We start from the raw sequence: 11,779 nt of genomic DNA, 5'->3' as shown, positions 1-11,779 counted from the left end.
CTGCCATGGGGCTCTTAAGAACTTTACTTAACCGCCCTGTGCCTCAGTTTCCTTATCTAGGGAAACATTCCCGGGCTGCGCCAGGATGACGACTGTATGTGACAGGACTATCCGTACCTGCTGCTGCCCTCTCCCCACCCAAGCTGTTGTCTTGTAGATCGTCCCATGTTCCGGATTTTTCTGATTGTTTCCTTCTCATGGGATGACCTAAAAAACATTTTTTAAATCAAAAGCTTATTGAAACAGTGCAAAACCACTGCAAAGTATTTCCTTTCTCCTCCTCCTCTTACTTCTGTTTCTTCTTCTTCTTGAAACAGGGTCTTCTCTTTTTTTTTTTGAGACAGGATCTCATTCTGCCATCCAGGCTGGAAGGCGGTGGTGCCATCATGGCTCTCAACAGCCTCACCCTCCATGACTCAAGCAATCCTGCCACTTCAGCCTCCCAAGTTGCTAAGACTACAGGCCCATGCACCACTACACCTGGTTAATTTTTTTAAAAAAATTTGTAGAGTCAGGAGTCTCACTATATTACCAGGCTGGTCTTGAACTCCTGGCTCAAGCAGTCCTTTCACCTCAGCCTCTCAAAGTGTTGGGATTACACATATGAGCCACTGCGTCCAGCCATTTCCTTTCTTTTGAACCATTGAGAGAAAGCTGCTGACAGAATGTGCCATCATCCCTATTGTTTTTTGTGTGTTTCCCATAAGCTAGGATCCTCTCCTAGCTTAAATTGCTGCCATTTAATCCTCAGGTCCCACGCAAGTTCTGCCAACTGTTCCAATATGTCTTTCATAGCAAAAGAATCCAGTGCAGAATCGCGTGTTGCCTTTAGTTATCAGAGTGCTTTAGTCTCCTTCAGTATGGAGTTCCCCAGACCTCCCTAAGACAATGGCTTTGAGAGTTCCGAGATGAGAGGGCAGTTACTTTGTAGGATGTCCTCCCATGCGACTCTGTCTGATATTTCCTTGTAATTCGATTCTGGTCATGTATCTTTCTCAGGAACATCACAGAAGTGCTGCTGTCATCCTGTTGCATCCTCTCGGGTGGCTCAAGATTTCAATTTGTCCCTTTTTTGATGAGGGTCACTTTGATCACTAGATTAGGGTGGTGTCTGATAAGTGTCTGTGTTGTAAAGTTTCTTGTTCCCCTTTGTAATTATTATTTTACGGAGAGTTTGTTTTTGTTTTATTTTATTTTTATTATTATTATTATTTTGAGATGGAGTCTAGCTTGTCGCCAGGCTGGAGAGCAGTGGCTTGATCTCGGCTCACTGCAATCTCCACCTCTCGGGTTCAGGAGATTCTCCTGCCTCAGCCTCCTGAGTAGGTGGGACTACAGGTGCATGCCCAGTTAATTTTTTGTATTTTTAGTAGACATGGGGTTTCACCATGTTGGCCAGGATGGTCTCAATCTCCTGACCTCATGATCTGCCCACACCAGCCTCCCGAAGTGCTAGGAATACTGACATGAGCCACCACACCCAGCCTATTTTATTTTTTTTAGACAGGGTCTCATTCTGTCACCCAGGCCAGAGTGTCTTGTATGAACATGGCTCACTGCAACCTGGACCTCCTGGGCTCGAGCAATCCTCCCACCCCAGCCTCCCAAGTAGCTGAGGATACAGGCATGCACTACACACTGATTTTTTTTTTTTTTAAGAGTCGGGGTCTTGCCATATTGCTCAGGCTGGTCTGGAACTCCTGAGCTCAAGCAATCCACCCACCTTGGCCTCCCAAAATTCAGAGATTACAGCCAGCAGGCCCTGTTGGGAATTTATCTGAAACTATTTAACTATCCCATTCCTTCTGAAACTTTCAAAATATGTATTTATTATAATAGTCTGGTTTGGTGGTTTCCTACTTTATTTCATGCATTATAATCCTTTATGACCATGATTTTCATGCTCAGATTGTCCCAGGTAAGCGAGTGGGAGCCCATTCAAGTTGGCTTCTGTGTCTTTTGACATGTCCTCATCACTCGTTGGGTTCTTTCCTGCTTTCTGGCATGAGTGCTCTGTGATCGCTTTGTACTTTGTCTGCCCTAGACTTGAAAGTGGCTATTTCTCCAAGAAGCCCTGGCACTAGGCACACACATTGCAGTCTGAGCATCATTCATATGTATTTTTGTAAATATATATGAACATACCAATTCTCCTGTTTATATATATATATTTTTTTAATAAATATATATATTTACAGAATTTGTTTTCTATATTTATAAATATCCTATTCATTTATAATATATATTATATATTAAGATTTTTTAAATCTAAGTTTATCTATCTCTATCGAAAGCTGTGAGTTTAAATCAGTACCTCCAATTCATATCTAATAAGTTCATTTCAGTTCTCCCTTTCTCTGACAGTAAGAAACCTGGTTTCCCTTACCATTAACCTGTTTATTTGATCGAGGCTCCTGCATGTAACCAATCTCCCATCTTCCCCCACCTCCTCCAACTAGAGCTCTGACACCCCTTACTGGCAGCCCCCTGCCCACATGGACGCCCTCCCTGCCCTGTCGGGGCTTCCACTGGCCCTTGTGAGGACACACCCTCATGCCCGGTGCAGACATTCCTCACCCCTCAGCCCTCTGCACCTCGTCACCTGCTCTGGGCTCCCACACATGCTCTGAGCCACCAAGCCCATCCCCACCTCTGACACCCACCTTGCTCTGATCCACCCAACGGCTTTAGGACTGAATTGTTCAGGAAGACAAGAGAGGGGAGGAGATTGTCGCCGTAGCAGACATAGAAAAAGGGGAGGAAAAGGGGACATCAAGAGCAAAACCACAAGCAGGGAAAGACCGCAACTCGGACAGCCCAGCGACTTCCAAGTCCTCTCACAGAAGAACCACATGACTGGGTATCACTCACAGTTTGCCTTTTTTTCTGGGTAATGTCTTTTGGATTTTAGCCAAAATTCTTTGCTTGTATAACACTCTGCTGTGTGGCACGGCAGGAGCAGGCCAGCACGCAGCCCCTCCTGCTCCATGTGGAAAGAGAAGGATCCCAGCACATCTGTGGTAACTATGGACGTCATCCTCGTGGTCACATCCACACCCAGCTTGGGTGTGGATGGAGGGCAGCCCCCCGAGCAGCTGGCTCCCGTCGATGAGTGTGTGGATTCGCTGCTTCCTCTATCTAGAACAGATGGGTGACAAGTACGGGTGGGAGGTGTGGGGCAGGGTGGCCCACCGCTGTGGGCAGTAGCCTGGCCTTTCTCTGATCTGTGCTGCACCACGAGGGGGCGGAGGGACCGGCTGCCTCCTCCCTGAGACACGGATGCAGGCCCTTCCCTCTTCTCGGCACTGACCCCGGCCTTCCATGAGAAGCCGACTCCCCACACCGAGTTTTAAAGCAAAGCCCTTTTCTTCTGCTGCCCATTCGCTGTGGGCCCCATTCGGCCATTCCCCCACCAGACCCCAGGGAAGCCAGGCCCACTGCAATACCGGAAGCCAAGGGGCTGTGCCCTGGAGTCGGCCTCATGCCAGGGCTCTGGCTGTGTGCACTTGGCGTGCAGGGTGGACGCATGGGCTTCCGTGTCCCCAGCAGTGAGGGCCCTCCAGGACGCCTTCTCCCTCGGTTACTGACCTCCACGGGTTTTCACATCTTTGTACTGTGCCTGCCTCAACTTCCCCAACAGATATGCATATTCCTTCCAGATGCCTCAGTGCTACACCAGAGCGGGCCTGGTCCCAGGACAGGAATGTGGTTCCACCCAGTGGCTTGAGACTTCCTGAGAAACTGTAGCATATCCAACACCTCCCCAAAAATGTACAATATAACTTGTTTCGGTCCAAAGCAGGTTCCTTATGTTTCTGCCTTCCCCGCCAGGGTCACTCCATCACCCACACAAAGGAACAAGGTTTGCCAGGATGTCCGAGTGCCCCATGGCCTTGGCGCTCATGTGCATGGATGTGCCTGAGGGGTCCGGGCACGGCCACACATGGGGCCCTATGCCTGGGGAGGCGCTGCAGGGGCACCCCGTCCGGCCGTCTTGGGGCCACAGCCCGCCTTCTGGACTCTGCCTTGCTTTGCTTCTGTTGAGTTGTTTCTCTGCCGCCTTTCGAGCAGACCTCTTTACTACACTGCACTGGATTGCTATATTTTTAACCAGAAATAAACTAAAGATGAGAGCATGAAAAAAAAAAAAAGAGCGAGGAAACATGTACACTTTTAATGACGTGGAAAATACACTCCTGAGTAATGCTAAGCAAAAAAGAAGGCGAGATATATAAAATTGCATGGAGAGTATAATATGAATGATGTAGAAAGCTTAGAAAAAAACCCCGGCACTCTCTAGGCTGCAGAGCCAAGCAGAAACTGGACAAGTTTTGTCCACTGATCGCCCAGCGCAGCGCCCTTAGATCTCACACCCTTTGAGATTAGCGTTGTGCCTTATTTCCTTCACCCATGAAAAGGAATGGTAATAGCACTTACTCAGGGTTGTCCTGAGGGTGAAGTGAAAAGCACATGAAAAGCACGTAGGATAGCACCGCGCACTCAAAGGGCATGCTCCATAAATGTTAGCTGTTACTACCCGGGTAAAGTTCAGTGTAGTCCTCTATGTTACCCTCCTGAGGTCACCTATCATAGCCACAGTCTGGGCACAGTTGTGCCCAACTCCAAAGTTCATGTAAGCCTTTTTTCATTGCACTGATCAAAGAATTCGAAGCAGTGGGAGTTGGGGCAATACACCCGTGATCAGGACAAGACTGCCTGAGACATGTTCTACAAGCGCCTTGCAGACCAGAGGAGGAGCAGTTATGGCCGCTTGGTAATTCACTTGGGGAGCTCCCTCACATAGGTCGGATTCAGGACAGACCTTGAACACCGGGAAAGATTTGAATAAGCTGACCGGGGGTGGTGGCTCATGCCTGTAATCCCAGCACTTTGGGAGGCCAAGGTGGGTGGATCACAAGGTGGAGACCATCCTGGCCAACATGGTGAAACTTTCTCTACTAAAATGCAAACAATTAGCCGGGTGTGGTGGCAGGCGCCTATAGTCCCAACTGCTGTTGCGGAGGAAGCTGAGGCAGGGGAATTACTTGAACCCGGGAGCCAGAGGTTGCAGTGAACCAAGATCGAGCCACTGCACTCCAGCCTGGTGACAGAGCAAGACTCCGTCTCAAAAAAAAAAAAAAAAATACGATTTGAATAAATTATGATGGTAGAGGGAAGGACGGGGGAACAGACTGAACGATGGCAGGGGACTGGGAGCCCCACATCGTCACCTGAGAGGGTGTTCCTCAGCCTCAGTGCTGCGGGTGTTCTGGGCCAGGCAGCTCTGTTCTGTGGGGGGCTTTCCAGTGCACTGTCAGAGGCAGCAGCACCCCTGGCTTATCCTCACTAATGCCAGTTAGCAACCCACCCCCTGCCCCAGAATGACAACCAAAAACTGCTACAGACATTGCCCGCTGTCCCCTGAATGGGGGTCCAAAATCACCTCCAGCTGAGTGCCACTGTCCTAGGTAAATGGAATGTTCAGGAAGCCCTGGAGCCACTCATTTATCAACAAGAGCCTGGCTTCTCGTCCTTTCTCTTATTGTTGGATGACCTCGTGCAGAGAAGACAACCCCACTTGAGATTGCCACAGGAAGGAAGAAGGGAAGCGAAGTCCTCCATAATCCACAGTGCCTGTGGATTCTTACCAAGGGCTCCTTGATAAGAATTTCTCAAGGTAGAAATGTGCAGCTCAACAGCTGGCCAGACTTCCTAGTTCAGAAGTGCAATCTCAGGTGGGGAAGTTTATTATTACAGCCAGCAAGAATGAGGACATTTCACAGGGCTGGGCTGCAGAGGAGAGATGAGAGACTAAGATGATGACAATCACCAACCAGTTTGATGACTCTGCAAACAGTCACTTCCTCTCTCTGGGCTACGGTCTTCCCATTGGTAACTGAAGGGCCTGCAATACCTTCAGCATTCCTTCAGGTGAGGACTCCTCTTCGATCCCTGCTATGGTTTCAATGTGTCTTCCAAAGTTCATGTGTTGGAAACTTAAAACCAGTGCAAAAGCGTTGGGAAGGGATTCCTAATGAGAAGGGATTAGGCCATGAGTATTCTGACCTCATGGTCAGATTGATGTCATTATCATGGGAGTGGTTTGTCAAAATGAGTTCAGCCCCTTCTTTCTCTTTTTTCTGCCCTGGACTATGGGATGCACAGTCCAGGTCTCACCAGATGCTGGCACCACGCTTTTGGACTTCCCAGACTCCAGAACCATAAGTCAAATAAATTTCTGTTTATTATAAATTACCCAGTCTGTGGCATCCTGTTAGAGCAGCATAAAATGGACTAAGATAATCCCTATAAAGAGTGGGCACGGTGGCTCACTCCTGTAATCCCAGCACTTTGGGAGGCTGAGGTGGGTGGATCACAAGGTCCAGAGTTTGAGACCAGCCTGGCCAATATGGTGAAACTCCGTCTCTACAGAAAAAAAAAAAAAAAAAATAGCCAGGAGTGGTGGCACGTGCCTGTAGTCCCAGCTACTCAGGAGGCTGAGGCAGGAGAATCGCTTGAACCCGGGAGGCAGAGGTTGCAGTGAGCCGAGATTGCGCCACTACACTCCAGCCTGGGTGAAAAAGCAAAACTCCATCTAAAAAAAAAAAGGGTGGCAAAAGAATAGTTGCCAGCTCACTGGCAGAATCCTATGATAAACTAGTAATGTCTGCCAGAGATGGAGGATGAGTGGCACCAATATGTATGGTGTGTTTGCTGACTGTCTACAGGAGTCAACCAGAATCTCCGGATCTGTGTAAGGACCAAGAGCTGGGGACAGAAGCAGCACTCTAGAGGGGAAAGCTCCAATCAGATTCCTTGTTTTGTTTTGTTTTAAAGAGTGGCTCTGTGAGAGGACAGGGAGAAAATGGACCCTACAGGTCAGGGATACTCAGCTCACCTCAGTCTCAGAGAGGCACTCCAGCATTTATTCATCCAAAAAAGAGAATTACATCCAGGTGAAAGGAGAACCCCAGAATATCTGCCTACTTTTAAAATTCTCCCCTATGCATATTCGGCAACCAATAAGAGGACTTGTAATGCTCTGAGAGTAGAAAGGGAAGGGGAATAGGAAAGAAAACAGTGCACCTTAGAATGGTGGAAAGTACATGGGCTCTGCCATTCGCCAGCTGTGTGATCTTGGGCAAGTGACTCAACCTCTCCGAGCCTTGGTTTCCTCTTTGGTGAAATGAGGACTAAGAATCCATTTCTTCCTCAGTATAGACAGCTAGAATGCAGTGAGCACTCAGCGATGGCCAAGGATGGGAGAAGCCAGGTAGAAGGAACACACAGGACCATTTTGTGCAGGGTCACAGGTAGGCTCAAGACTTGGTACTTAGTTTAACAGGCAATGAGCAGCCACTGACAACTTTTCAAAAAATTAACATAAATGGGAACCACTCAGACTGTGTCCTCTTCTTCTTCCCCTTCCAGAGGAAGAGAAGAACCATCTTCAATGGCATATGGCATTTGCGGAATTGCCATGAAGCAATACCTAAAGCCACCTCACGCTCAGGAGAGAACACTCACCTCCTCCTCATGGTTCCCAGTGCTCTACACATTCAGAGAAACTTCTCTAGTAATGAACTCGGGAACCGGTCACTGAGAGTATAGTCTCTATGGACAGCTTTGGAGCCATGGAGTGAAGCCCAGCAAATCCATGGACCACTGCCCCACCCCAGGTCTATCTCGATAGACTGGGGACAGGACTTGGTGATGCAGAATCAGAGAATGGCCTGAGGAGGACACAGACCAGATGGGAGAGGAGGGAAGATGGGAGGAGGATGTGGGAAAAGGGCTACATCAATCTCCAGAAGCAGGAGTTGGCGAAAGGCAGAAGGGAGAGGCCATAGAGCCAAAGAGGCAGTGGGAGAGAGGGTTCATTGGATTTGCCCTCTTCGACCCTTCAGGGATTGTAGGGAGGAGAAAAAATGGAATAACAAGAGGATTTCCCAGGATTGTGAATTGGATTCCTTCGATATTCCTCAAAAAAAAAAAAAAAAAGAGAGAGAGCGAGAAAGAAGAGATTCCTTTCATTTTATTTCATTTTTGAGACAGAGTTCACTCTGTTGCCCAGGCTGGAGTACAGTGGTACCACCTTGGCTCACTGTAGCCTCTGCCTCCCAGATTCAGCCGCTGTCTCCCCAGTTCAAGCAATTCTCCTGCCTGAGCCTCTCAAGTAGCTGGGACTACAGGCACGTACCACCAAGCTCAGCTACTTTTTGTATTTTTAGTAGAGACAGTTTTTCACCATGTTGGCCAGGCTGGTCTCGAACTCCTGACCTCAAGTGATCCACCTGCCTCAGCCTCCCAAATGCTGGGATTACAGGCGTGAACCACAGCACTCGGCCATGCCACACTTTAAAAAATACTGTGGTACTGCTGAGCTGAGCCACAAGTGCCACAGCTTCAGTAGGGTTACAGGTGCTCATAGCTGTTTTTCTCCAAAGAATGGCTATGCGAAACAACGGGTTCTTATCATATCCTGGCTCTTTGAAGACCACACAATCCTGATTTCTTGGTGTCATCCCTGAGCAGATAGCATCAGGGCCTTGCTTTCATTTCTTCACTCCTCACCACTCCTCACCACTCCCCAGCACTCTCTGCCATAGCACCTGACACTGCCTGAAGGCTTTCTCTGGCTTCAGGGCTGTGCTAGGTGAACTGGCCCTGGGAGCAGCCCTCAGCCAACAATAACTAGGGCTCTTTAGATAAACTCGGCAGTTTTCTCGCCCTTTGGGCAGAAAAACCTTGAGATGCATTTGGCACCGTCACCCAGAGGATCCCACAGTCTGGAACCCCCTGATGTCCCCACAGATGTCCATGAACCCAGATGTCCACAACAGTGACCTGCTCATCAACTTCGCCTGGCCTGGCTTTTTTGCCTTCCCGTCTCTCTTCCCCACTCCTCTCTCTGTGCTTCTAGGAATGACCTTGTACTCCTAGTACAAGGGGATGTTGGGATTAACCACTTGTACTGAAATCCCAATCTCAGAGCCTGTTTCCAGCAGAGCCCAACAAAAGAGAGTCAGGGTTCTAGGCATTCCATCCGTTGTCAGGCCACAATCTAATCTGGAAAGAACACGTGGCCACGCCCCTTGGAGGTCATAGATTTCAAACCCATGTGCTGCTCCTCCCGCTCCAGCGCCAAGACCCACTGGTGCCCTGGGCTTGTGGGCCGAACACAGACTCGGCTCCTTCTCCAGACAGTGTTCCAAGCAGCCACTTCCAGGGAAGCAGCATTGGCCTGAGAACTAGAACCTCTTTGTGGTCTCCGCAAACAAAACAATGACAAATATATGAGAGGAGATGAGAAAGAGGAGCTCCTTTATAGGGCAGGGAGGGGTGGGCACTTGGGTGTGACCAAGGAAAGGAGGCGTGCCTGGTTCACAGCTCTCCCGGGCCCCTGTCCAGCTCCCCTCCTCTCACAGGGGGAGTGGGGCATCTCAGGGATGGCCTCTTTCCCCCACAGGGGAAACAGCGTTTGTTGTCTTTGAAGCAGCGTGGGAACTGAGGCGCACAGTAGGGGAGCGAGGCAGGCAGGCTTCCTTTGCGCCCATCCTACAGCTGGCAGGGAGGCTCCCTGACTGGTAACAAAGGCCCGAGGGTGAGTTGTGAAACCCAGCAGGAAAGCCGGCTCACCTTCGCCTCCCCTTGCGGCTGGGAGGAGAGGAAATATCCCATGGCTGACTGTGCCAAGGCCGTGTCTGAGCCAGCCCTCCCGGCCTGAGGGCAGGGCAGGTAGCCCTGAGAGATAAGCCAATCCCAAGGCTGCAGATGAGGAGCTCTGAGAGGCGCTGCTCAGGACAGCGGGAAGTCACTTCTCAGAGGTGCCCGGCACGCTGGGCCTGGGAGCAGGCAGCCTTCTGGGGGTGCAGGAGCCTCTGTCCTTCAGGGTGCGGTCCACTGGCTTTCCATATCTGCAGGAGCTGACGTGCCAGCTTCCCCCAGTACCACCCAGGGACGGGCAGCATGAGCCGGTTGAGGCATCTGGGCAAAATCCGGAAGCGTCTGGAAGATGTCAAGAGCCAGTGGGTCCGGCCAGCCAGGGCTGACTTCAGTGACAATGAGAGCGCCCGGCTGGCCACAGACGCCCTCTTGGATGGGGGTCCTGAAGCCTACTGTCGAGCACTCAGCCAGGAAGGTGAGGTGGACTTCCTGTCCTCAGTGGAGGCCCAGTACATCCAGGCCCAGGCCAGGGAGCCCCCCTGCCCACCAGAACTCCTGGGAGGGGCCGAGCCAGACCCTAAGGCACTGGACTCCAACTCCCTGCAGTCAGGCACCTACTTCCCTGTGGCCTCGGAGGGCAGCGAGCCGGCCCTACTGCACAGCTGGGCCTCGGCCGAGAAGCCCTACCTGAAGGAAAGATCCAGCGCCACTGTGTACTTCCAGACCGACAAGCACAACAACATCAGAGACCTCGTCCGCCGCTGCATCACCCGGACCAGCCAGGTACCGATGCCAGAGCCCCTGTCTCCCTGGCCAAGTAGCGGGAAGATGGGTGACGGATAGAGCAGGGAGGGGTGCATGTTGCTCCCAGGGACAGAGTCCAGATGACTGGGGCTTCGGATATAGGGGCATTGCTGCGGGCCCTGATGTCAATCTTGCCCTGGACCACTGACCTCCTGATCCCACCTGTCACAACCAGGGTCCAGGCAACCACCACCTATCACCACTTATCACCACCTATCACCACCTGACACCACCTATCACCACCTGTCACCACCTATCACGACTTATCACCACCTATCATTGCCTATCATCCCCACCTATCACCACCTATACCACCTATCACCACCTATACCACCTATCACCACCTATACCACCTATCACCACCTGTCACCACCTATCATCACCTATACCACCTATCATCACCACCTATCATCCCTTATTACCCCCTATCACCACCTATCATCACCACCTATCACCACCTATCACCACCTATCATCACCACCTATCACCACCTATCATCACCACCTATCATCCCTTATTACCCCCTATCACCACCACCTATCACCACCTATCACCACCTATCATCACCACCTATCATCACCACCTATCACCACCTATACCACCTATCATCACCACCTATCACCACCTATCATCGCCACCTATCACCACCTATACCACCTATACCACCTATCATCACCACCTATCACCACCTATACCACCTATCATCACCACCTATCACCACTTATACCACCTATCACCACCTATCATCACCACCTATCACCACTTATACCACCTATCACCACCTATCATCGCCACCTATCACCACCTATACCACCTATCACCACCTATCATCACCACCTATCACCACCTATACCACCTATCATCACCACCTATCACTACTTATACCACCTATCACCACCTATCATCACCACCTATCATCGCCTATCATCACCACCTATCACCACTTATACCACCTATCACCACCTATACCACCTATCATCACCACCTATCACCCTTTATTACCCCCTATCACCACCTATCATCACCACCTATCACCAGAACTTCCACAATTGCTTCATGCCTGGCCCCCCGCTTCCATTTTAATCCCCAGCTTCACAGGCTCTATACTGCAGTAGAGCAGCTTTTTCTTTCTTGTGTGTGTGTGTGTGTGTGTGTGTGTGTGTGTGTGTGTGTGTGAGAGAGAGAGAGAGAGAGAGAGTCTTACTCTCTGGCCCCAGTTGTAGTGCAGTGGCGTAATCTCGGCTCATCACAACATCTGCCTCCCGGGTTCAAGCGATTCTCCTGTCTCAGCCTCCCGAGTAACTGGGAC

At 50.4% G+C, this 11,779-nt stretch overlaps 1 protein-coding gene and 1 non-coding gene across 3 annotated transcripts in view; one reads left to right on the top strand and one right to left on the bottom strand.

Annotated features, from left to right (window-relative positions):
• Positions 1-7,393: 7,393 nt before the first annotated feature.
• LOC118148742 (small nucleolar RNA U3) lies at positions 7,394-7,615 on the bottom strand. Its single transcript, XR_004735648.3, has one exon. It is a non-coding gene; the product is annotated as a small nucleolar RNA U3 (small nucleolar RNA).
• Positions 7,616-9,816: 2,201 nt separating this feature from the next.
• FAM83A (family with sequence similarity 83 member A) overlaps positions 9,817-11,779 on the top strand; it is a 28,723-nt gene continuing 26,760 nt past the window's right edge. For both annotated transcript variants that reach the window (XM_054246773.2, XM_054246774.2), the window contains exon 1: positions 9,817-10,449. In XM_054246773.2, the coding sequence (XP_054102748.2) occupies positions 9,970-10,449 (480 nt within the window). In that variant the 5' untranslated portion in view covers positions 9,817-9,969. The remainder of the gene's footprint in view (positions 10,450-11,779) is intronic.

This window comes from Callithrix jacchus, chromosome 16 (genome assembly GCF_049354715.1).
Source record: "Callithrix jacchus isolate 240 chromosome 16, calJac240_pri, whole genome shotgun sequence".
In the NCBI taxonomy this organism is placed as follows: Eukaryota; Metazoa; Chordata; class Mammalia; order Primates; family Cebidae; genus Callithrix; species Callithrix jacchus.
This window is presented reverse-complemented; position numbering and strand designations above follow the sequence as displayed.